At 41.4% G+C, this 26,060-nt stretch overlaps 4 protein-coding genes across 5 annotated transcripts; 3 read left to right on the top strand and 1 right to left on the bottom strand.

The window, feature by feature from the left end:
• Position 1: 1 nt before the first annotated feature.
• On the top strand, positions 2-4,279 carry sfxn4 (sideroflexin 4). 2 transcript variants are annotated; one of them, XM_026189359.2, is made up of 14 exons: positions 2-199; positions 297-362; positions 448-504; positions 608-634; positions 764-818; positions 2,398-2,423; positions 2,505-2,558; positions 2,648-2,710; positions 2,845-2,919; positions 3,013-3,103; positions 3,523-3,638; positions 3,718-3,803; positions 3,880-3,997; positions 4,077-4,279. In XM_026189359.2, the coding sequence occupies exons 1-14, from the start codon at positions 161-163 to the stop codon at positions 4,152-4,154; spliced, it is 951 nt and encodes a 316-aa protein (XP_026045144.1). In that variant the 5' UTR covers positions 2-160; the 3' UTR covers positions 4,155-4,279. The 2 variants fall into 2 exon arrangements, with proteins under 2 accessions (XP_026045144.1, XP_080143692.1); XM_080287566.1 differs by lacking the exon at positions 2,505-2,558 and having other exon boundaries at positions 17-199.
• A 1-nt stretch (position 4,280) lies between these two features.
• Positions 4,281-8,576, bottom strand: dennd10 (DENN domain containing 10). Its single transcript, XM_026189358.2, has 10 exons — positions 8,399-8,576; positions 8,259-8,313; positions 7,762-7,958; positions 7,574-7,653; positions 7,343-7,491; positions 6,259-6,370; positions 6,076-6,176; positions 5,836-5,943; positions 5,668-5,762; positions 4,281-5,582 (listed from the first exon to the last, which is right to left on the bottom strand). Exons 2-10 carry the CDS (start codon positions 8,302-8,304, stop codon positions 5,415-5,417), a joined length of 1,056 nt encoding a protein of 351 aa, XP_026045143.1. The 5' UTR covers positions 8,305-8,313; positions 8,399-8,576; the 3' UTR covers positions 4,281-5,414.
• A 1,082-nt stretch (positions 8,577-9,658) lies between these two features.
• eif3s10 (eukaryotic translation initiation factor 3, subunit 10 (theta)) lies at positions 9,659-17,843 on the top strand. The gene is made up of 22 exons (XM_026190055.2): positions 9,659-9,837; positions 10,303-10,493; positions 10,586-10,722; positions 10,887-11,050; positions 11,518-11,717; positions 11,889-12,097; positions 12,204-12,375; positions 12,500-12,604; positions 12,745-12,843; positions 12,933-13,049; positions 13,172-13,357; positions 13,539-13,886; positions 13,979-14,083; positions 14,157-14,270; positions 14,371-14,493; positions 14,580-14,733; positions 14,843-15,024; positions 15,150-15,217; positions 15,311-15,738; positions 15,866-15,998; positions 16,120-16,337; positions 16,980-17,843. The coding sequence occupies exons 1-22, from the start codon at positions 9,789-9,791 to the stop codon at positions 17,162-17,164; spliced, it is 3,687 nt and encodes a 1,228-aa protein (XP_026045840.1). The 5' UTR covers positions 9,659-9,788; the 3' UTR covers positions 17,165-17,843.
• A 2,226-nt stretch (positions 17,844-20,069) lies between these two features.
• On the top strand, positions 20,070-25,018 carry emx2 (empty spiracles homeobox 2). Its single transcript, XM_026191178.2, has 3 exons — positions 20,070-20,788; positions 22,018-22,202; positions 23,699-25,018. Exons 1-3 carry the CDS (start codon positions 20,398-20,400, stop codon positions 23,864-23,866), a joined length of 744 nt encoding a protein of 247 aa, XP_026046963.1. The 5' UTR covers positions 20,070-20,397; the 3' UTR covers positions 23,867-25,018.
• The last annotated feature ends 1,042 nt before the right edge of the window (positions 25,019-26,060 follow it).

The following is a 26,060-nucleotide window of genomic DNA, read 5'->3' on the forward strand; positions in this document are numbered from 1 at the left end:
GTAGCATAAACCTTTGCGAACACGTGACTGGTGGCGGAAGTTGAGTCTAATTAGAAGTTGACCTCAAAAGCATGAGAAATGCATGCTTGTAGGCGATGTACTGTAATAGTGTCACTGTGAGTGATTTAATTTATGAAACGTGAATGTACTCGTTGTTCTAATGGATCCTAACCTGTTGTACTGGAAAGCAGAGGGACAGGTAACGGTGCACAGCATGCATAGCATCACCTCTCACAGTTACCATGGAATTGGTTTCTTTCGTGCTTTTTCATGACTACACTTTTCCTGTTTTACAGTCTTTCCTCCGTCGACTCAAGATCTGGGTTAATCTCCTTAATCCAACCCTCCTGCTCTCATCTGACGTGAGTAGCAACCACTGCAGTGATCCGATATTATGGGATGAGTGGAAAATACCTGATGTTTACCTTGTGATTTTGCTCCCCGCAGCCTGAGATACAAAAGGCTCACTCTCTCCTTGGAAGCGGAGAAAAATTAAATGAAAAGGTCAGATTATGTTGAAGGATCTGAGTGCACAGTGGTCACGTACACAACACTGTGAACCTGCTGCAGGTTGTTTTACTTCTCTTTCTTTCATTTTCTCTACTAGGATGAAGCTGCACTGACCATCTCACTTGTAAGTCTTGCAAGAAATGACCCTAAATTAAGATTTCCTCGCTATCAGTCTTATTAAAGTATTGTTAAGTGGAAGGAGCTATGTTGTGCAGATGTGATTTAAAGGAGGATGACCACTTTGCCTCCACAGTCATCTGTCCACCCTGATTCTGGGGCTGCTCTTCCCCTAATTTTTCGGCCGCCAGGTAACATACTTTTACAAGTGTTGTTTACAAGTTTCCATACATACAGTTGCAGTGTGATCAGTTCATATGTGTGATAACAAAGATTTAAATGGTTGTTAAAGATGCTACAAAGGCTGCAGGTTTTCCAGATAAACACCTGTAAGTTCAAACAGCAATCAGCTGTGTTTTTTCCCATGTGTATTCCTGAAGCATTAAAATAGACCTGTTAGACTTTTCCATATTTTATCTCCAAAGAAAAACTTTGGTCATGTGTTATATGAGATAAAGTTTCAAATAACAAGGTTAACATGTATAATATAATATATATATATATATATATATGTATATATATATATATGTGTGTGTGTGTGTGTGTGTGTGTGTGTGTATATATATATATATATATATATATATATATATATATATATATATATATATATATATATATATATATATATATATATATATATATATATATATATATATATATATATATATATATATATATGTATATATATATATATATATATATATGTATAAGTAACCTGCGTGATCAGGTAGAAGAAAAGGAGCTTAAGAAGGGGGGGGGAATGGGATGAAAATAACCTGTGTCAGATTGATGGGCTGCACCAGGGTCCATTATGTCTGTGAATTAAATGAAAGCTACCCTAGTAGAATCCAAGTAAATGGGCACAATAGCAGTCCATATCTATATATTGTGCAATGAAAAAGGATAATGAATGCAACAATATTTCAAAACATGCAGCTTTGATTTCTTTAAGTAGTCTTCAGGAATAGTTCTCCAGGCTTCATGAAGGACATTCAAAGCTCTTCTTTGGATGTTGGCTGCCTTTTCTTCTGTTCTCTGTCAAGATGATCCCACACTGCTTCAATAATGTTGAGGTCCAGGCTCTGGGGAGGCCAATCCATGACCGATAGCGTTCCACTGTGTGTTTTTTTTTCTATCCAAGTATGCTGCACTGCACTAGCAGTGTGTTTGCAAGGTGGAACTCAAATGAACTCCAGTCTTATCCCTATGTTTCCGAGTTCTTAATAATGGCTTCCTGACAGCCACCTCCCATTGAGACCATTTCTGATGAGGCTTTGGTGAGCAGTAGATGGGTCCACATACATACATACATACATACACATACACACACACACACACACACACACACACACACACACACACACCTTTCAGGTACTCCTCGTCTGCTGTAGTTTTTTTTTTTTTTGACTGTCTGTTGTGTCTACACATAACAATCGTTCATCCCTTAAGTTAAATGTCCTTTTATGCTTGAATGATTCAGAACAGTCCTCTGAAAATGGTCAGGTACAACGAAAGAACAGAAAATGAGTGTGAAAGCAGCTGATGTCCAAAGAAAAACTTTGAAAGACGTTTAGAAAGCCTGCAGAACTATTCCTCAAAAGCACTTAAAACACTTCTAAATAATAAAATAAACTGTCTCCTTACAATAAAAATATATTTTTTTAAAAACACAAACAAGGTGCGGCTCAAGACTTTTGCACAGTGCTGTATATCGCTGAAAGAGTTTTACAGGAGATTCTGATGAGTTCATGTCCACCTGCTTCTTTTCAGCATTTCTTCCTATATCAGGACCTTTGGTAGGTGTCTTCTCCTTTATCTATAGATAGAGATATAGAACTTTTTTTTTCAAAAGGAAGTTTATTTATTTAATTTCACAGGTTGTTGCCAGTCTTTTGCCACACAGCACTGTGAAACCTGCTCTGTTTTGGCAGGTAACAAAGCATATTGATGAGATTGATAAATATATATATTAGACATGAACAAAGTAACTAATGGCAAATATTCCACTGCACTCTTTCAGTTTCTGCTGCAGAGTTACAGTGCTGGGTTCAATTATGCAAACAGAAATTCTTCATCAGAGCAGGTAAAGTGTTTAGATCAGGCCTATATTTTCATTTATGAGCTGATTGTGTGATCAAATAGCTCAATCATTTTTTTTTTTAAAGTGTCTTTTCTCTAATCTCGAGCCCTCCCTCTGTTTCTGCACTTATCTCCCAGCACCAGGGGTACAACATTTCTCTGAAGCAGCTTCTGTTGATCACTGGTACAGTCTCCTATACAACATGTGCAGGGGTGTGTGCATTTTGATTATGGAAATCGTAACCGTAATGCCTCAAGTAAACTTTTGGTTTTTCAGTCATTGCTACTTTGTATCTTCTGTTTCAGGCCCTCCCTCAGATTTTTATCAACAGACTAGGTTTAAGAAGCTCAGCAGTGCAGACTTTCTTTAGGTCAATATTACCAATCCCTCTCTCAGGTAAGTTCTGTGTGCTGAATACAAGCTGCTGTGCTTACTGCATAAATAGTATTGTGGAGACTCGTACAGTAGAAATCATCCCAATGCAGACACTGTATTTAAAGTTTGCATTTTAGGTTTCTATTAGAGTAGCTTTGCATGATTTACAGTTCAGAATAATCCTTATGTATTTTACACTTAGCTTTGCAGACCCTCTGTCTGAAACAAGCTGCTCTGCTTTTAAAGTAACTTTCTTCTTATCCTGATTGGCTTCCTCTTGCCAAATGAAGGTTTAGCAGGTGGTATGAGCTCACATATTTGCCTGGGAAGACCATATTGGGGATAATAGGAAAAAAATGAAGCCTGAGCCTATTGGTACCCTAAAAGAGCAAATAAACTAGCATACTTTCAGCTCTGCAATGTTGTTTTACTCTCCTCAGCTACTCTGGCTTTCTTCAATGTGTTAACTGTAAGAAGTGAGGAGTCAGAAACTGGCATCCAAGTGTTTGATCACAATGGAAATCCTGTTGGCATGTCCAAAGCAGCAGGAGAAAAGGTATTTTTAAATTAAAAAAAGAAAAATCAGTAATTTCAGTGAAATCTTGATGTAGTAAAGATCTTTCCTTTTTTGTGAGGCTGTGTGGGAGACTGCCTTGTCAAGAGCGGCACTGTTCGGTATGACCGCCGCCGTTCCTAATCTGCTGGTGCTACTCATGAAAAGGTCAGCCTTTTGTTAAAGCCGTCTTTAACACCCTCCGAATAAAATCAGGTTTGACCGAATAGATTTTTCTTTACAGGGTGAGACCCTTCCAGAGGAACTCTCTGCTTGTCGCTCCTCTCCGACACATAAGCACCGCGCTCGTCCTTGGCCTGATGATTCCCGTTTCATTCAGTCTCTTTCCACAGCTGGGAACGGTAAGGGTCGGGGTCCTCCTCTGCTCTCAGGTTTTGTTTTGCTTTCTTGAACTTAGCTGACACTGACCTTGTTTTGCAGATAAAGAGGGAGCAGTTGGAGGAGGAGCTGCAGGCTGCAGCAATTGGGAGACATTTATTCTACCACAGAGGACTCTGAAAAGCAGCTTTAGATAGAAGACACACAATCCACTGACACATGTTCCACAAACTGCAGAGAGCATGACAGGAACAACCACCACATCACACACACACCCCAAAATAAAGAGTTTATTTAAAGCAACAGTTTACTTTCTGATAGAAATTTATTTCACTTTGAGTATTAGTTGGATTTATAGATATAGCAAATATTACACATTTTCATGAAAATATATTTTCAAAGTTGCACGAGCCTATGTGTTACCGTCACCTGAAATACTGCAATGTGGTGGAAAATGGATTCAACCGTACAACAATGGCGCTAACGACACTGATTTAGAAGAGTGGAGAGAAAAAAAACAGCTTGGAAAATAAGACGTGTAATTAAATACAAGTGAGTCAGTGTGGGAATGGAAGCATTAATCGTTATTTAATCAGCTCAAGACTGAAGTGGAAGCTGTTAGTACAACTCTGAAAATTCCCCACCGCACAACAGTTTACTTCTGTTTCAGCTGTGCGCGGCGCTAATGCTGTTAGCAAAATAGAAAATGTGACATTCCTTTAAAAGAAAAACAAGAATCTACAAGTTGTGCAGTGTCTGCTACACTTGTAATCTGATTTCCCCGCACAGCAAAGTTTCTATCAGCTAAATCGGTAATTGCAAAACCTGCACACACATGTGACAGTACAAAGTGAGTACCCAGCCATGAACAAGCTTTGTGACGTTTGGAGTTGCTGCGTTGCACCGTGAACAGGAAGCCAACGTGTGGGAAAACGCTCTGATGGAAAATCACTGCTCGTTGTTTCTGCTCTACAAACTCCAAGTCAACAGCTGCGGCGCTTTTCCCCTCATACCTGTTACTGTTAAGGGATAAAACTTGCATTGTTTTACATTTTCAGCAAATCCCACATAAAGACCATCGTTTCAGATTACTCAAAAACTCAAGCAGCTGTGCACTGAGGTCTACACCTCAGGCAGCAGCCAGTCTGTTCACATTGTGTGTTGATATTTTTAATAACTCGAGCTGTAGATTAATTTAGTTTCTGCTAAAAAACATTAATTATCACCAAACTAATCCTTTCATTGCTCCCATTATTGGTGTGTGAGTCCCATGATGTATTAGATAAGCAGTGCACCATAAAATCTGATGCTAGGGACACTTTTCTTCCTTGTATTAACAGTGTGCCATTTAAAAAAAACAAACAAAAAAAAAACTTAATGATCCCAACAGTGAGTCCATGCTGCGGATGGTAACCTGCAGTAGAGTGTTTGAAAACAGCTTTATATCCTCAAGAGCTGCTCTGCAGCTGCCAAATGAAAGAGGAAGTTCTCCGTCGCTGGAGGGAAATGACGCTGCTTTAAACCTTCCAGTGTGATTTTAGAGTCTTCACACTCATCAGCAAGAGCAACCAGGTTAGCGAGGATCTCTTTAGTCTTGACAGAAATGTCCTGCAGATGAAGGGCACATTAGATTTAAGACTAGGTTTCTTGCAGCTGACGCTTTCCTGTCCGGTGTTTTTAACTACGTTCTTACCTTGATCACCTGACTGTCTGACTTCTCTGCGTCCTCCGCAGACTGCACGATGAGTTGGCCGATGTCCTTGTGCAACTTCCCCATAGCCATGGCTTCTGTTGTGAGAGACTCAGCATCAGTCTGAGAGAATCAAAGCAACATATTGCTCTCTCTTTGAACACATGCTACCTTTAGCACTCTGGGATACTGTGATGGTGCTGTCTGGGAGGTTCACAAACACATCAAACAAATCCATTCTGTTGCTCACTTCCGGATTTACAAACCCTGCTATGTATCCTGTGGAGGAAGCAAACATATTGGAGCATTAATAATTCACCCATTCACCCCAGTCATGGCAGTGCAGATAGTTGCTAAGCTGCGTGATGAGTTTTCTGTTAATTACACAGATAAACCAGTAGGCAGCCTCACCGGGGCATTTCTTTAAATCCTCCAGTTCAGCATCACTCAGGTGGACGTACGGGTGGAGGATGGACCAGTCTTTCCTGTGCCACACGAGAGCCGGCAGAACTCTGAGAGACAAACAGAGAAAAGAGTTACCCACACAACACAATTATGTCCACTATGATATGATTATGAAAGTCTTAAATTCACCTCGTGAACTCCAGCAACGCCTCAATCCGAGGGTGATGGACAACAATCCGCTTCTTCAGCATCAAGGCTGTATACAGGATGATGGTCTCCATCCCGAACTGAGACACCACATCTGAGACAAGAGCAAAAACATGGTCGAAGATTTGAGATCTTGTGACTTTTTCCACTAACAGCTAACATTTTAAAATGTTCAATGAATTAATTAAAAAAAGCTGTACATCAACTAAAAATGGATATAATAATTACTTAGATGCCAAACTGCATTTGCATAACGTTTTCCTGCCGTCCCCAGCTATTCATTTATTGTTATGCCCGTGTAAAAAAACTTTTTCACGAGACTGTGTGGAGACGTGATTAAGTACACCTCATCATTCGGTAGCTCGTGCGACCACTTTAAACAGCAATAACATAAACTCATAATTTTCTCTCTGATTTCATCAGTCTCTAACAACACTAGAGGCATTGTGGCCCAGTCTTCTTTACAACATAGCTTCAGTTCATTGACGTTTTACAGTCAGTCATTTATGCACAGCTCTTTTAAGGAAAACTTCAGCTATCAGACAGATGGGCCTCTTTGGTATACAGGGGAATTCTGGTCGACTCAATGACTGTAACGTGCACTTCTGGAAGGATTGTGGTATTGTGTTAACACACGCCTCAATGCTCCAGACCAGCAAACTGACAAAACTTCTGCTTTTATAGAGGTTCTCACACTTAACAATGATAAGTTAATCAAGTACATTTGATTAGCTGCACCTGGGTACCCTCTTATTAAAGCGGTAAGTTTATTAGATTTTCTCAGGACTGCATAAGGTTGTAAGAAAACTTTCATTTTCATGTGAAGTATCAGCTGACCCTGATATGTTTTACTTCCTAAAAACCTCCAGTAACAGCGGGGGTTTCTAATAAGAGCTAAAAAGCATGAATTCTTTGCTTTTAAAAAGTTCAAATAGTGTTTGGCCACAACAAAACAAATGAAACAAATAACAAAAATCTTAAATAGCAGATTTGTGTACACAGGAAAGTCCGGGAAAGGTGTTCAGTATTTTTATGTGTGTTCCTCTTTACAAACGTGAAGTCCTACCTTTGACTGAACCTGCCAAGTAGGCTTTCCGAACATCGTAGTCCTTAATGAGAAACGAGCCGTTTTCGTCGCTCTGACAGATTCCTTTGGTGAGGACGGTGATGTAGGCTTCCATCATTTTCACCGGACTTCCGTGTTTGACATACATCCTGAGAAATAAATGTAACTGTGTGAGTTCAGCCCAAAGCACAAAGACATAAGGTGATGCTTCGTATTCATAAAGACTGTCACCTGCAGAGTATTCTACTGAGTGCAGCATATTTCTCAGGGTTGAAGTCTTTTGCTGTAACAACTACTGAAAAATGAGTGACCTTGACGAAGAGAAAGAGAGACATTAAAGAAATGCTCATCTATGGAGGGATGGAGATATTATATGTGACAAAAAGGATAAAGCTAATGCCTGGATAAAGACACCTTACCTTGTTTAGTGCTGTCGGCTCCTGTACTTCCATTGTAGTAATGTAATACCAGGTACGGGAGAACTGACCAAACACAAAAGTGTGAAAGTCACGGCCATCGTGTGTCAGGCAGCACTTGCTGAGCAGGACTTCCCTTAGTTCGTCGCCCACAGATGGATAGCACCACACCCACAAAGTGTCTCCATTCACATCTTTCTCTGAAGGAGGGGAAATAAAAGCAACATGTAGCAACATTTAGCATGTCAGAAGAAAGAAAGGCATTCAGACTGGACTTTCAGGGTCTTCTAAGAGCATCACTACCAATAACAAGGTTACTGGAGGCGCTCAGGAACCCATCCAGAGCCATTCAGGTTGAACATGCAGGAGCAATAAACCAGTGAGGGGACATTCTCGGATCACAATAGTATCATGTGATTGTCCTGCATGTTCAGCGGATCTGAGACGCCGACTTCGCTTAAAAAAAAAGACAAAAGAACGACTTCCTAACCGAAACTTACCGATTAATCCCACGCTTAACATAAGCTGCGTTTCAGTCGTTGCCATATTCCATACCTGAAACAGTTCATAAGCACAAGTTAACTGGAGAGCAGCCACCGGGCGTCTTCTTCTGCGGACATAGTTGTAACAGGAAAGTTACCTTGAGAGTTCATGCGAGATCAGAATGCCAGAGAGCGATGCTGGATGGGTTTAATGGGACAGAAAGTGGGCTAAAACTTGCCAGCAGTCTGATTCAGAAGATTTCTGCTGCTGTCAACAAACATTTCCCCTCTCTCTCTCTGCGAAGCTGCTTCCCTCTTCCGGGACAGGAGGGCTGTGCAGGGAGGAGCTACGCAGCTCACAGCCAATCACAGCAGCCGTAACGGTGCGTTCATGGTAACTCACAAAATGCAAGTAATGTTCACGGACGGCAGGAAAATATAAATTTGAAATTTTATGAATTCATAGCATTTCACATTATAATGTGATAGAAAAGTCTGCGTTTTCACGTAATCTGTAGCACAGATATATGTTTTTGAAAGTAAAACAGTCAAAATAAAACCAAGATTGCTTTTAAGATTGCATTCTGTACTGTAAGTGGCAATATTGGACTGGCAGTGGAGCACATTCTCTAACATAATGATTATATTTATACAGCTAATAATTGTATTCTATTTAGCTTTAAATGATCATTTTTATGTTACTTATAGAGCTACTTTTAATTTTGTCATATTCCGTTTTACTGAGTTATTTGACTTTGTTTAGCTATTGTTTCATGGTTTTATTGGTTGTGTTTACTCTTTGCTACCTATGCACGGGAATTTACGAACTTGGTAGATAAACTGGGCTCTATCTTATCTTATTTCACACGCATTGATTGAATTGATCTTTTTTGAGTTAATGTTTTTCTGAATAGTACTTGAAGGTACCATTGGGGGGAGCACATACGGGAACCTTGTACCATCAGAGTTGCCAGGTTTGATTAAAGCCCTCACTTGGGAAGTTTAGATTATGCATTGCTATTCTACGTTCTAAAATGGACCAGTGACTTCAGACGGCCACTGGTGCTAACGCTATAGAAACTTTCATAAAAGCACAAGAGTTACAAGTTATTTCCTGTTTTAAATTGTATCATTTTAATGATCATATTTCCGTTACTGAAAACATGCCACAGCCAACGGAATCATTTGTCATTTAAAGTCTTATGTGCTTGCATATCCAAAAAGGTCTACCAGATGTGAAAAGGGTGTGTTTACAAATGATAAAAGTGAAATAAAAATAATAACAAAACTACTGAACTGTACGTTGTATTAAGTTAATTGTCTTTATTTCCTTTCACCGCCTCATCGATGCGGCGCACACAGTATGGGATTGGGGGGGAGGGATAACACGTGACGCAACTGGCAACCCTACCAAGGCTACTCACGAGGTTGTTCCTTTCTCAGCCAGCACCGTTGCACAGGGTGAGTGCGTGGCTTTGATGGACTGGTAAAATTTCTTAAAATTAATCCAAGTCAACCAATTTTGAGCTTTGCTAAAAGGTCATCGACATGCCGGCGTATTTTCAGCGGCCAGAGAATGCTCTGAAACGAGCGAACGGTGAGTATACAAACGGCTTCGTGTTTTAACAGATGGGCCACATCCATGCTAACTACTGGGCGAAGGGTTAGCTGGCATTAGCCGTTGGTGACTCGTTGTTGTTAGCCGGCCGGGCTAACTGCTAACGCTAGCCGGATGGCGGGGAAGCCATATCGAAATTGTGAAGCTACGTTGGTATGTAGCCAACAGTCTACGCAGATTTTTAAATTACAAAAGAAAGACTTTTTAGAAAAGTAAGTGACTGCCAGAGAGCTGTTAACCTTCCACGTAGCTTTACGGTGTTGTTAACGCTGCCTGGGAATCGGTGCTGTAAGTAGATCCTACTATCACCGACGCACCAACAGCGGCCTAATCAGCCGGCTCTAGCTTGTCACGGTGTGTGAAGCGTTTGCTTTTTTTTTTTTTAATGATGCGGGACTTGACGCGTTTATTGTTGACTTATATTATTTTAACATGTTTGCGCAGAATTTCTTGAGGTTGGCAAGAAGCAGCCGGCCTTGGATGTCTTGTACGATGTCATCAAAAGCAAGAAACACCGAACATGGCAGAAGATCCACGAGCCCATTATGCTCAAATATCTGGAGCTCTGCGTCGATCTTCGCAAGAGTCACCTGGCCAAGGAGGGTCTCTACCAGTACAAGAACATCTGCCAGCAGGTCTGCAAGAAAAAATCTGTGATTTTTGCACACACAAAATAATTTATGCAAAATAGCAGTTTAGTCTAAATGTAAGCGCTTTCTGTTTCCAGGTGAACATCAAGTCTTTGGAGGATGTGGTTAGGGCCTACCTGAAGCTGGCAGAGGAGAAGACTGAGACAGCCAAGGAGGAGTCCCAGCAAATGGTCCTGGACATCGAAGATCTGGATAACATCCAGACCCCAGAAAGGTGATGCTGCTTAAGTTTTTATATAGTAAATCAGCTGTTTAACAAATGACTTAATTCATTTCTTAGGGCTGGTGTTTGATTTAACTTTAAATTTTGATTTGTTTTTTTTTTTCTTTCAATTAAACAAATAAACTGGACTAATGTGAAACTTGCTTTGATTTTAGCGTGCTCCTGAGTGCTGTGAGTGGAGAGGACACTCAAGATCGTACTGATCGCCTGCTCCTCACTCCGTGGGTGAAGTTCTTGTGGGAGTCCTACCGCCAGTGCCTTGACCTGCTGAGAAACAACTCCAAGGTGGAGCGTCTATACCATGACATTGCACAGCAAGGTAGGGACATGCATCAAATTACTTTTTAAATACTGTCTGTTTTCATGATGTCATGTTCTAGTCCTAAGTCAATATTCCAGGCTGCTTACTACCATCTTAATATAAAGTTTTTGTATTTTTAATCGTTTTCTGTATATGGATGTTAATTAACACCAATGCATGTATAGTATCTTTTATAAAACAAAAATCTTTCCCAATGAAGTCATTTAATTATTATTCAGAAATGTATTTCAAGTCTGTTTGCTGTGAGTCTAGGATTAGCTAATCCTCAAGGTATTACAGCAGTTACGCAAAGCAATGCGATGTAATAAGATATAATGTAACAGATTAAATTAATTGTCAAAGTGAACAGTTATTGTTGTTGTTGTTACTATTAATATTAAATAACTGAATAGTTTTGCAACTGCAAACATTTTTACAGTTAAAACCTTTAAGTACGAGGCTCTAAAATCCTACCTTCCCTGCAGCATTCAAGTTTTGCCTTCAGTACACCCGCAAGGCAGAATTTCGTAAGCTCTGTGACAACCTGCGCATGCATCTGGGTCAGATCCAGCGCCATCACAACCAGAGCACTGCCATCAATCTGAACAACCCTGAAAGTCAGTCCATGCACCTGGAGACACGTCTGGTGCAGCTGGACAGCGCCATAAGCATGGAGCTGTGGCAGGTTAGTCTACCTAACACTCTTCAACAACTACACAAGCATTTTCAGATCGGTTGCCTCCACTGTTGTGGGATGCTGTAATGTGCAGCTGGCAATGTATAATATTATAGTAGCTTTGAAACATGATGAATGTAAAATTAATGGTACTAATGCAATTATTCTTTTTCCTCTCAGGAAGCATTCAAGGCTGTTGAGGACATCCATGGCCTGTTTGCTCTTTCCAAGAAGCCTCCCAAACCACAGCTGATGGCCAACTACTACAACAAGGTGTCTACTGTATTCTGGAAATCTGGAAACGCTCTCTTCCATGCCTGCACACTTCACCGGCTCTATCATCTGTCCAGGGAGATGCGAAAGAATCTGACCCAAGAGGAGATGCAGCGGTATTCCATTAATTCCTTGTGGATAAATGCACCAGTGTTTGTTTGTTTTTGTTTTTAAAATTTGATCATGACCAAATATGTATTGAAATTTACTTTCAATTTTCAGGATGTCTACCCGAGTCCTCCTGGCTACGCTATCTATTCCCATCACCCCTGAGCGTACCGATATTGCTCGCTTGCTTGACATGGATGGCATCATTGTTGAGAAACACCGAAGGCTAGCTACCCTCCTTGCCCTGCAGTCTCCACCAACCCGCCAAAGTCTCATTAATGATATGGTACACTATGTGCTCAAGAAGAGAGAGAAATCTTCACACCCTTTTAAGAATATAGTTTTTTGTTTTTATCTGTTCTTTAATTTGTTTTAAATTTTTTGTCAAATGTATGATTTTTGTGTTTTAGGTTAGATTTAACTTGCTGCAGTATGTTGTAACTGATGTGAAAGAACTTTACAACTGGCTTGAGGTCGACTTTCATCCTCTGAAGCTGAGCGGGAGAGTGACCAAGGTAAACTGTCCAGCTTCATGTGGCAGCAGCAAACGTAATAATTACAAGGAGCTGTCGTTCAGTTCATTTTCTTACATACAGCTTGAAGTTTATTCATTTAATTAACATTTCTTGTTGCTTGTAATTTCCTACTCTTCTAGGTGTTAAACTGGGTGAGAGATCAGGCTGAGAAGGAACCTGATCTTCAGCAGTATGTCCCACATCTGCAGAGTAACACCATCCTGAGGCTCTTGCAACAGGTAATCCTCTCTCTCTTCTGGTTAATCTTTTTTTCTAAATCACTTCTACCCTGAAATGGGTGTAATTGTCTTCATTTTTTAAATTTTAGGTTGCACAGATCTATCAAAGCATCGAGTTCAGTCGTCTGGCCTCTCTGGTTCCATTTGTGGACGCCTTCCAGCTGGAGCGCTCCATTGTAGATGCTGCACGGCATTGTGATCTGCAGGTAAGACTCACATTGGTAGAGACACTGACATCACTGATGGTCCAGAAACAGGGATGTGAGCTATTACTGAAGTAACATGCTGCGTTTTTGTAGATTATCTAACATTTCTTTTTGTCTTGTAGGTCAGAATAGACCACACCTCTAAAACTCTGAGCTTCGGCTCTGATCTGAACTACTCGACCAAAGAGGATGCTCCTGTTGGACCTTTCCTGCAGAACATGCCGTCAGAGCAGATAAGGAACCAGCTCACTGCCATGTCTGCATCTTTGGCTAAAGCCATACAGGTCATCAAGCCTGCCTCCATCCTGGTGAGTTCAACCTCTAACCGATACACAGTGACCAGAGGCACCTAATATACAGCGCCCCCCCCCTTTATTAATGTACATCCAGTGACGGTATTTTTCATGTTATATTTAAAACATTACTCATGTTATGCCTTTGTTTGAATTCAAGTGCATCTTATTTATTTTTTTAATTATTCTTTCTTAGCAAGAGCGAGAGGAGCATAACCAACAGGCCATCGCTGCCTACCTGAAAAGTGCCCGCAAGGATCACCAGCGCATCCTGGCTCGTAGACAGACCATCGAAGAGCGCAAGGAGCGTCTGGAGAGCTTAAACATTCAGCGTGAGAAGGAGGAGCTAGAACAGCGGGAGGCTGAGATGCAGAAGGTTCGCAAGGCAGAGGAGGAGCGTCTGCGGCAGGAGGCCAAAGAAAGGGAGAAGGAGCGCATCATGGAGGAGCACAAGCAGATCAAGAAGAAGAATGCCCGTGAGCGCTTGGAGCAGATCAAGAAGACTGAACTTGGAGCAAAGGCTTTCAAGGATATCGACATTGAGGTGATGAAATGTAGCCATAATCAACTTGATCTGGGTAAGTTTCACATGGATTACATTTTTAATGTAGATCTAACAAACTGGTTTTGTTGCAGGACCTGGAAGAACTGGACCCTGACTTCATCATGGCTAAACAGGTGGAGCAGCTGGAGAAGGAGAAGAAAGAACTTCAGGAGCGTCTGAAGAACCAGGAGAAAAAGGTAATGGTATTAAATCAGTAGAAGTATTGATAACTTAAATATGTACTGGGCCCTAAGTTTTATCTCTCTTCAGATTGACTATTTTGAGAGGGCAAAGCGTCTTGAGGAGATTCCCCTGATCAAAAAAGCTTATGAGGAGCAGCGTGTCAAGGATATGGAACTGTGGGAGCTCCAGGAGGAGGAGAGGGTAAGTGGGCAGGAAAAAAGCGCTTTACATAAAGAGATAAAAACGAATGTAAAACATCTGAGCATCTGGAATGTAACAAGTTGTTCTTCTCTTTATGTAGATTAGTACCATGAAAGTTGAACGGGAGAAGGCTCTGGAGCACAAGAAGCGCATGTCCAGGATGATGGAGGACAAAGAGAACTTCCTGTCCAAAATAACAGCTGCTCGTAGCTTCATTTATGAGGTAAGACTGCTTAGTCAATCTCTGAGCATTAGCTGACTATGAGGACTGAAGCAGTGCTTTCAGCTTCACTTCTGTGCCTTTTAAAGGAAAAACTGAAGGCTTTCCAAGAGCGCTTGATAGAGGAAAGGAAGACGCGCCTGGAAGACAGAAAGAGACAGCGCAAAGAGGACAGGCGTAATGCTTACTACCGGGAAAAAGAAGAAGAGGCACAGCGTATTCATGAGGAGCAGCTCAAGAAAGGTTTGTACAATCACGAATCCGTGATCCAACCTGTCCTCATAAAGTTAGGACAGGAGCTCATATTCCACAGAGAACCAGGAAGGATTTTAAATTTTTTTTTTTTTAATAGAGCGTGAAGAGCGTGAACGCCTGGAACAAGAGCAGCGAGAGGAGGAGGAGAGGGAGTACCAGGAGCGTCTACGAAAGCTTGAGGAGCAAGAGCGGAAGCAGCGTCTTCGTCAGCAGGAGATTGAGGAGCGAGAACGACGCCGTGAGGAGGAGAGAAAGGTCCCACAGGAGGAGAAGCCAAAGGTTTGGATCTGTTTTTTAATAAGTTGCTTTTGCTTACCCCAAGATGGCTGGGATGGGCTGTGTAAGGATAATATGGTCTACAGGACTGTGAGTAATTTTGAAGTATCATGTGATTCTGTTAAAAGGAGGATGGAGGATGGAGACGACGCACAGAGGGTGGGGATTCAGAGTGGCGTCGTCCTGTACCAGACAGGTGTGTGTCACCAACACTTAGTTCCTGCTTTTCTTCTTGTAATGCCGACTCAGCTAGGAATGGCTTCTCTAACAACAACTGTGTGCTCCTTAGGACTTGGAGACAGGACGATGACAAGGAGGAGAAAGAGTTACCTTTCAGACGAGATGGTCCTCGTAGAAGCGGAGAGGACAGAGGTCCCCGTAGGGTCTTTGACGATGAACGAGGCCCACGCCGTGGTGACGATGAAGACCGCCCTGTTCGCAGAGGGTTGGATGATGACCGTGGTCCACGCAGAGGTTTCGACGATGATCGTGGTCCAAGGCGTGGTGGAGATGACGACCGAGGTCCTAGACGTGGCTTTGATGATGACAGAGGTCCTCGTAGAGGCATGGATGACTCCAGGGGACCCAGGCGTGGAGCTGATGACGACTGGGGCCCCAGAAGAGGAGATGATGACAGAGTTGGAAGAAGAGGTATGGATGATGGGCCACATTGTGGTGATGATGACGCCAAACCTTGGAAACCACTGGGCCGACCTGGTAAGTCTGTAGCCAATTGGCTATCAGTAAATAATAGAAAAGTCTTGTTATCCAACAGCCAGGCAGCTGGTCTGTGCCTAAATGTCAAGTCTTAATAAAATGATGATAATGAACACCTCTGATATAGGGGGGTGGCGTGAGCGAGAGAAGGCCAGAGAGGAAAGTTGGGGACCTCCCCGGGGTGGCCCCCATGATGATGGAGATGATGGCGAAGGAGACGAAAGATCCAGCGACCGCAACAGAGACCGTCGTCCAAACAGGTGGGGCTAATAGATCTATGCCTGTATGCTGAGTTATTCGTAGCACCGTGGAGGATGTGACAATTTGCTTTTCAGGTAGTTGTTGGCAGAGTTTCTAATTGGTGTCACTGTGCGTTCACAGAGAGGATGGTATCTGGAGAAGAGGGGGTACTGATGAGGGAAGCAGCTGGAGAGAATCTCGCAGAGAGGAGGCAGACCGCGATGATCGACGTGATCGAGACGATCGACGCGATCGAGACGATCGACGTGACCGTGATGATCGCCGCAATAGAGACCCTCGTGATAGAGATCGCCGTGATGATCGTGACAACAGAGGCCCACCCAGAGATCCTGATGATGGTGAGCAGAGCATGTTTTAGACTTGCTTTCAGTGTCTTTGCTGGGTTTGATCTCATTAAGTGTGATCTAAGTAATTTATTTTATGCACAAATGTTAACTTTGTTTCAGAAAATTGCTGTATGAAATGTAAATAAACAATTAAAAAAAACTGCATAGATTTACCAATAATTTAAGCTCTGCTTTTATTAATAATAATCAAATATCAAGCTTGAATGGAGAACATTTTGATTCCAAAACTAGTATGGTTTGCTCCCAAACACTTTTGTTGTTAAGAGATGTTAAAAGAAAACTGATGTGCACAACATCACCATGGTTTTTATCTTCCTGAAATCAAATAAAAAGTAATCACAGTTGAGAGAGATTTAAAACGCTGTAGACGCTGGTGTCCCTGATCCAACTCTCCATCCTCAATCCACTGAGCTCATCTTCTGACTGTCAAAAATTTCAACGTGAAGATAACTTATTCAGCCAGCAGAGGGCACTGCAAACCCATTGATACATGCTCTGCTACATAAGCTTTTTATTTTTTATTTTTTTAATTTAAAGAAATCATCCACTTTGGACACACGAAACTTCCAAAGTTAAAACATAAAAACTTCCGTTGCTGGAATATTTTCTACGAAACATCTTTGTTCCCCACAGGTGGTTCTTGGCGTCGTGGAGGTGAGGATAAACGTGAGGAGCGCGACAGGGACCGAAACAGAGAACCGGGACGGGACCGTGATCGTGACGCTGATGGAGAGAAGGGCTGGCGTACTGACAAAGAAAACCTTCGCCGCACCAAAAACGAGACAGATGATGATGGCTGGACCACCGTTCGCCGCTGAACCTCAGCTCATGGCTCAATCAATAAAAAATGATTTAAAATAATAATAATTATAATAATCAGAAATACCACATCACTGTTGGCCACAGTGTTTCATTGGTGGCCAAAAAATACCTTTGATTTGAGTATTTGTAGAATGCAGTTTCCTGGGAAGTGATTTTGTTTTATTTTTATTTTGACCTGCAGTTTTGAACCGGAACCTCCTCACCTTCTAAACACCATTAACCAATGAACTTGTGTTCACTTAGGTTTCAGTGAAGCATTACTGTAACCCCCAGTGGTTGGAAATGTTCTTACCTTAGTGAAGTTAATCCGACCTACATGCAAACCAGTGAACCTGCTACAATATTCAATGCAAACTCAGTGTACCACCAACTGCCTCTTTTATTGACTGTACCTTGCATAGATGTTATGGCACAGATCTACAACTCTTCTAATGGCTGATGGTGACTAGGAATCGTGTCACATGCTTCAGTTATTTCAGCTCTTCCATCTAATATGAGATGCTTTCTAACCTGTTAAAGAACTAGTGGAATTTACATTTTGTGCATGCATAGAGTATTGAAATGGTCTGGCTTCATATCCAGTGCGTGCTTCTATCTTGCTGCAATCAATGGTATCACACCAGGTTGCATGTGAACAGATAAAGCCTTTATTAATAAAGACAATGCTCACCAGGAGTATGTTCTCTTTGTCTTCAATGGGATATAAAAAATGTTAGAGTATGCTGTCCTTAGCTTTGCCTAGTTTAGATCAATAAAGCCACAGATAACCTTATGAACATACATTTTAGAAATAAAGCCTGCTTGCAAATGCGTTTCAATACTTAATTTAAATGAGTAAAGCAACTATGTTGATACTTGCACATGATGAAGCTTGTCGTTTAGATTTTGGTTTCTGGTTTCTAAATTAATCCCACATCACTGCTAATGTATAAACAACACATGGGGATGCTGCATCGTAATCCAGAACTTCTTGGCTACCTTGAGGCTGAAACTGAAACATGTATGCCCAAATATTTAGGAGCGGTCAGACTGCTGGCCTGGCAAACAAGATAATAATAATTCAAAACTGCTTGTGGAGGCTACAACCGTACGACGCTGGCGATCTGAACTTTGTAAAGCCTTTCTTTCTGTAACCACTAGATGTCGGTAAAACACCAGAAAGAAGACGCGTTACATCTGAAAACGGGAAACGTGTTGGTTCATGCCTAAGATCATCAGTTAACTGAGGGTATAAAACTCAGTAAAAATATAAACAAGCAGAAGGTGGTCAGAAAGGAGGCAATTACAAAACCAGTAACATGCTGCTGGAGCTATAAAGTAAGAAAACACCCTCAGCAGGGCGGGAGTTTGTTGTCCCAACAACAAAACTGCGTTGGCATTTTTAATTTGGCTCCCCGATTTGAGCTACTATATAATAATGATGATGATGATGATAATAAAAGTAATAGTAATAATAATAATAATAATAACAGTAAAAATAATAGGCTGATATTTAATGCAAACCAAAAGCCTCTATCTGAGCTGTATAAGCGAATTGAATAAAAAACTATCCACCTCTGGGAGATTCCTCCAGGTATTGAAAATAATAAACTGGAATGTGTTTTTTAACATCTTAAACAAGATGGTGTGTGTGGTGTATGTGTGTGGGCATGTTGGTGCTCTGATAGCGCTGAGAAGCCCATTCAGTGCTCCAGTATATTTTTATAGGCCACATTTAATTTCAGGGACCCGCATAAATGAGCAAAGCCTAAACTCCATGTGAGTAATAATAATAATAATAATTTAATAATAATAATAAGTGGAGTTATTCTGATTATATGTATTTGGTTGGAAACTTTCCTTGAAACATGTATCAGCTTACAAGCAGCGGCCAAAAAATTAAAATGAACAAAAACAAAAAAAGGCATAAAATGATGAAATAATCTCCAAACATTTGGACGTAGGCTGTCGGTAGGCAATACATCATTTTCTCATTTCGGGGGATGCATCAGTTCACTTGTCAGCAGCCTGCGCGGACTCCAAGTGTGTATTATTTCTTTGTGAAGGCCCGCTGTGCGCGGACATGGCTGCAGCTTCGTGCTGCTGCCGTCAGCCGCTGATCTGCATGCAGGGGTGACAGGTCGCACTCGCACAGGTACACTACTCTAATAAACAGCTCTCACCGTCTAACACACAGCGACACATCAGTGTTACTGAACACTGACTGTTTCAGGATCGTGTCCCGCACACTAGATAAAAAAAAAGCAGAAGCACCTCTAAATCTGAGCTTAAGCGCGTCTGCGTCTTCGACAAACCATTCTGCACAAATGTAAGCGTGTCAGTATAGAACTCATACTAATGTTGATCCTAGAATCGGGACAAATGGAAACAAGCAGCAACGAAAAAAAAAGAATTTTCTACAAATGTCCAGTCACAAATAAATAAATAAACAAAAAGAAAACAGGAAAATATGGAAAAATAAATTAAAACCGACTAATGGCGCAAATAAGCGGCTGCTGAAAAATTCAATTTATTCCATACCATTAGCATCCCAAAAACAGAGTCAAACAGAGCTGATGTGTTGCCGCCACATTGTTTTTGCATATTTTAAAGTAATCACCTCTAGTAGTAACAGCACACACACTTTAAAGATCTGCCTGAATCTGTCGTAGACACTAAATGCAAATAAGCAGGCTACCTTTTCTACTGGTTAGTTGAATGTGTTAAATGTCCTGGAGATATGTGCGCACGAGTGGATGCATGTGTCTGTGTGTCTACATGTGCGCGTGCGGGCATGTGTGCGTGCACGCGGGGGGCTCTTCTCTGAACGAATCCGTTCCGTGTTGCGCGTTCGAGTCCGCCTCTCCGCGCCCCTGCTTCCCATTGACGCACTTTTTAAGCGTCTTCCCCCTTCTCCACCTTAAGGCGAGCAGCAGCGGCAGCGACCAATCACCATGCCATTACAGCCTTCAGAGGAAGCTGTTTATGGGGCTGCAGCGCTAATTAGGCTCATGAACTAACAAATCTGCCTGCACGAAGCCGGCGAGGAAAACGATCACATCCATGGATTAGTCTGGGAGTAGCCGAGCACTTTTTATTTTTTGGCTTCTTCGACACTGCCCGCCGCCCTTTCCCAACTTGTTTACTGCGCAGAAACTTTCCCCTTTTTTTCCTTGGGTGTGGAGTATTTTTCAAGCAAGAGCGCCTACGACAACTTTAACCTAAACTGGGGAATCTGGACTATCAGACCATGTTTCAACCTACACCCAAGAGGTGTTTTACTATAGAGTCTTTAGTGGCGAAGGATAATCCGATACCGGCGTCCCGCTCCGAGGAGCCCATCAGGCCAGCGGCTCTCAGCTATGCAAACTCCGGCCAGATGAACCCATTTCTGAACGGCTTTCACTCCGGCGGCAGGGGCGTCTACTCTAACCCGGACTTGGTTTTTGCCGAGGCGGTCTCTCATCCGCCAAACTCTACCGTTCCAGTACATCCGGTTGCCCCGCCGCACGCTCTGGCCGCTCACCCGCTTTCATCCTCACACAGTCCGCACCCGCTTTTTGCCAGCCAGCAAAGAGACCCCTCAACTTTCTACCCCTGGTTATTACACAGATATAGGTACTTGGGTCACAGGTTTCAAGGTAAGTTGTCAAAGTATTCGACTTTGGATGAGTTTTACGCACGAACAACTACGGGCTGTAGCATTTTCTTTTCTGTTATTATTTCATTTTTGTTTTTTTTGTTTTTTTTAGACTGTGTTAAGCTGAGAGCAAGGTGGTGTAAAAAAATATAAATATATATTTGTAGCTGTAGCAGAACAGTTTTAAAGTGAAGCGTCGTTAAGTGCCAAAAGTAGTTTCTAAAGGTGTCGCAGCTGTAAAAAGAAATGACCTCGTAACGAATTTCTTCGATTTTGGACAAAGAAAAATAATCTGTAACAAAGAAATATTTATGGCTGGGCTTGTGAGGACGCCTGCAGCTTTGGAGTATGTGTTAACGGGTTGTTGTTTTTTTACGAATTGAAATTCTGACATGTTTGTACACCGGTAGTCTGCAGGTTATATATAGCGCATGATCTATATCCAGAAACGCAATGAAAGCATTTCGCTAGTCTGCGGTTTAAACCTGTTACAGCAGGTTTTTTGTTTTTTAGTTTTTTTAGTTTTGTTTTTTTAAAAGAAATAAATACATTTTTATTTGAGCTAAACGTGTAATTATATGATTATGCTGTTTCTAAATTTCTGAACCTGACATCAGACAAAATATGAGTAAATTGTAAATTTATTGTTTAAGTTGGTTTGGCCTGAGAACTTTTCTATTGTTGATTTCGGGTGCTATATTTGTGGTATTTTTATGTGATCGTTATTATTAATAATATTATTACTGAATATTATTTTTATTTGTTTGATTTGGTTTGTTTTTCCTGCAAGTGACAGCGCTATTTTTATTTTTTATTTTACTGGAATGTATTTTCAGTTTAATTTCTAAGCTGGTTTTGGGTGTTGTCGATTTACAGTTTGTTCACAAAAAGCTAATTTAATTAAGTCCAGGATTATACGTCTGCTTTATTTGTTTCCCTCTTCTCTTCACACGGAAGGACTGACAGATATTAAAAGAAGAAACCTTCAGTAATGATTAATTTAAACACACACACACACACTTTCATAAATACGGCGTGTGGCTTTTTATTGACTAATGCCCAGCTTCTTTTTGGACTTTATTATCGTCCTCTTTTATAGTCCCTCAGGAGACTGCAGTCCTCTAGCTGCGCCCAGGCCTGTTGTTTCTTATGGAATAGTTAACATCTTATAAAATATACATATATATTTGAATACGTCACTGAGGATCCTCACTTTCTGCTCGCTTCCAGGTAATGAAACGAGTCCAGAGAGCTTCCTTTTGCACAACGCGCTGGCCAGAAAGCCCAAAAGAATCCGGACAGCGTTTTCACCTTCGCAACTCCTGCGGCTCGAACACGCGTTCGAGAAAAACCATTATGTGGTGGGAGCAGAAAGAAAGCAGCTCGCCCACAGCCTTAGCCTCACAGAAACTCAGGTAAGAAGCACTGGATTTTACTCGACATTCCGCCCTCTCTCTCTCTCCACTCACCTGCTCTCACGTTGTGTGTGTGTTTTTTGTTTCAGTGCTGCTTCTCAGCGCGTCGTGTCGTGTTTTTGGCTTTTAGGAAATCCCCACTTTCATTTTACAGTAATTCGAGAGATTATTATTGATTATTATAGAAGCTGACTGTGTCGTGGTGCTTGTCCTGGAGGACGGTGTGTTACTTTTTATGTGTTTGGTTTTTTTTAACGTGGTACCGTGCGTCATGGAGCCTTCAATCAGGCCTGTAAAACGTGTGCGTATTTACGCGCGGCACTAAAGCGGGATGTTATCATTTGCTTATCATTTGCCAAACAATAACGCGAAATTATCAGGTGGCACACCGTTTCCACGTTGTCATTTGAAGACAGAGGCTTTCTGCTGGAGCCAGTCGATCGTCATTGTGTAGGCCTAACCTCATTCCAGGAGGGGGTTGAATTACTTTGTTTTGGGGTGGGGGGTGGGGGGAGAGAATGTTGCCTTTTCAAAATGGAGGGCAAATTAACCAGTTAACCATTTTATAGGGTAGGAGATACAAAGAGCGAGGCGGGTTCAGTGAATTCCCCCTGCCATATTTAAGATGCTGTTTGAGCCCATCAGCCTGCTGTCTTTTGTCCGCTGTGTGTCCTTTATACGGCGGGGCCTTTTGGAGGAGCTGAAGGGAGAAATGAACCGTCACCTACTTCAATTAGCCCACTGAAGGCTTATTAAACGCACCTCGGTCACCATTAAAGAGCTGAAAGGGCTGCACAGCGACAAAACAGGAACAGATAATTTATCGATTTAGATGTTGTTAATTCCCCCCACGGTACCGATTATTAACAAATCCACTTAGAGGAGCGTGTGGACATATATGTTAAACGTGCCTCAGAGACATTTATTTCTCTTGACATCCACATGCTGACATTTTTGTTTTAAAAAATCTAAAAAAATTAAATACATTTCTGACCTACTTTGGGTATGGCGTCAAAGTTTCTGCGCGCATTAAAACAGTAGTGAACCTTATTTATTAAAATATTCTATTTGTGTCACAGCTCCTTGTCTCATTTTCCTTTTTCCCTCCCGATAATTTTAAGGCGTGATGTGGAAAAGACTCTGTCCTGTTATATTGTTAATAGAATTGGGTTTTGACCTTTTTAAGGCGGAAGTCGCTCTTTTTTATGTGAGTTAATAAGAATAATTGGAGTAATTAACAATGACATGATTTTTAATGGCATGTATTCGTGCTGTACTGGAACTATAATTGATGTTTGTTTATCCTGGCGGCTGTTTCCTTAGGTGCAGGTCACATTTTGCCTTTTTAAAAAAGTATTGTTATTTCTGCTGAACTCTCTGCTTGTTTTTAGCCATGCTATCCTATTCACGCTTGGTTTTACGCACTGGCCAATCGCGGTTTATCTCGTGAAACTGATACGGGTTTTTCTGGTCCCCCCCCCCCCTTCTCTATGCAGGTAAAAGTGTGGTTTCAGAACCGACGGACGAAGTTCAAGAGACAGAAGTTGGAAGAGGAGGGCTCGGAGTCTCAGCAGAAGAAGAAAGGATCGCATCACATAAACCGGTGGAGACTGGCGACTAAACAGGCGAGCCCGGAGGAAATTGATGTCACTTCGGACGATTAAAATAAAGACTATGCGCCTGAATGAAGGAGGACATGGATACAGGATGCCGTGTAGAGACAAGTGAGAGGGTACAAAGCCAATGTCACATTTCAGATCTCCGGAGACCGGCAGCTGAGGGTGAGACAAGCCCGACTGACACTGCTGTCACCACGCGGGTCTGTCAGTCCGAGTGACCCAGGGAAATGTGACCGACAGTGTGTCAGTCCACCTACCTGAACCCTTTCTCGCACCAACCACCACTACTACCCCCCTTCCCCCACCCTCCCCCACCTACAACCAACACCTAATTATATTTTTCTCCAACTCACATTGGACGTTTGCACTTCAGAAGGCTTTTATTATTATTTTTTCCTCCTCTTATTTTTTTAAACAAAAAAAAAATCGTTTCCACGTAAGATATACCAAAACACCAAACTGCTTTTTTTTTTTGTAAAACTTGAAATGCATGGTCTAGTTTTTTTTTCTTCTTTTTTTTCCTGGTAGCTGTTTTTAATTTGACGAGTTTTCGCAAACCAAGGAAAAACAGAAACAATAACAACAAAAAAGAGGAATAATCAGTTTTGTTTCTAACTCTATTTTCAAACAGAGAGATGTCGTGCTTCTTCCTTTTTACAATGTGTGCAGTCTTTAATTAATGATTCTCGTGTAAAAGTGATTGTGAAAACATATGAAGTAGCGGTGCTGCGTTATGGTGTTTATTTTTAATTTTTTTTAAGGAAAGAAAAGTGGAATTTCGATGAAAAAATGACATCTTTCTATAAAAAAAATAAAAAATAAGTGAATCAGACCACAGACAAAGTACTTAAAGGGAAGGTATCAGGACATTCCTTTAACCTAAAGCTTTACCAATGTGTCGCTGTGGCCCCCACACAGGCTTCTGTCAGGACTTGACCCTCCAGTGAAAGTTGCAATGAAGGACTAAAAAGCAAGAATTGAGCAAAGACAGGAGAGAGAGCAAAAATAAAAAAGCACTGAGCGTTATTCCATGTACAGAAATGCTAAAAAAAAAGTTAATGTTTCTGTTAAACCCGCTTTTACAGAATGTAAATACTTTTTGTGTTTGTGTTAAGTTTGCTACAATTTTAACACAAAGTATACTTCCAAGAAGTATGTAATTGTCAATATTTTGTCAATAAAGTTTTATCAATATGTCGCGCGCAGTAAAAGTATAGGCTTTTGATTACGGAAAGCAACCTTAAGGTTTTTTTTTCTTTTTTCTTTTTTTGGAAATGCGCAATCATTTAGCGCACAGCGAGGCGCGCTGATGTGGCGTTTATAGGATGATTTAAAAAACAAAGAGAGGAAAAATTCTGCAGCATGTAATTTGTTTTCCTCAGCCCTGCATTTGTTTCTCAGTCTGACATAGAAAGCATTTTTTTTCCTCCAGGAGCTGCAGCGTCTGCTCCGCTCCGGCTACAAAGAGTCCCTACAAGCTTTTGTGAAAGTGCAAATCAGTTTGGGCAATTATCATGCGAGTAATATGAGGGGGGAAAGGGGATGCATTGCCCAGTGGTCCACTTTAATCTCTTAATCCACGGATCCAAGGGGGGCTTGGTTGGACATAATTTAGTACAATCTGACTACCCCTCACGACGCGATAAGGGAAGGTTGCAATGTGCCGCAAAAAATGGGATCTTTGTTTAAAATCTTGTCTTTTAGGCTCCAATCGTGCTGCAAGCTGCTGCTTTGGACCGAGCGGAAACATTACAGGACTTCTTTTTTGGAGTCCGTGGGCGCATTAAAAAAGAGAAAGAGATGCAGGAAACGATTTCTCATTTAAACACAAACAAACCAAACAACAAAACCACGAAAGCAGAAAGAAATCTTAACAAATTGAAACTAGATTATGATGGTTTTTGTTTGTTTCCTCGCGAACAGCACAGCAAACCTAACTTCGGTGTTTCTCGCGGAGGTGCACGTGTTTGTTTAATTGTTTCATAAAGTAAAAAGTGGTGTTTTTGTGGTTTGGGTTAGGAAGGAGGGGGGACATGGCATATAGGGAATTCTTAATCGGCCCATAGATTATAACAGCAATAAAAATCTATAGAGAATACCATTAGCTTTGGAGAAAAAAACCCCTAAAAGCTTTATTACAAACCCAGCTTTGAAATAGGGGGGATTAGAGGACTGAAAGGGTCCCACAATAGTTAGAAGAAAAGGTTTCATGCTAATGAGGTTAATGCCCTTTGTATCT

The sequence above is a fragment of the Astatotilapia calliptera genome, chromosome 13 (assembly GCF_964374335.1).
Source record: "Astatotilapia calliptera chromosome 13, fAstCal68.1, whole genome shotgun sequence".
NCBI classification, from domain to species: domain Eukaryota; kingdom Metazoa; phylum Chordata; class Actinopteri; order Cichliformes; family Cichlidae; genus Astatotilapia; species Astatotilapia calliptera.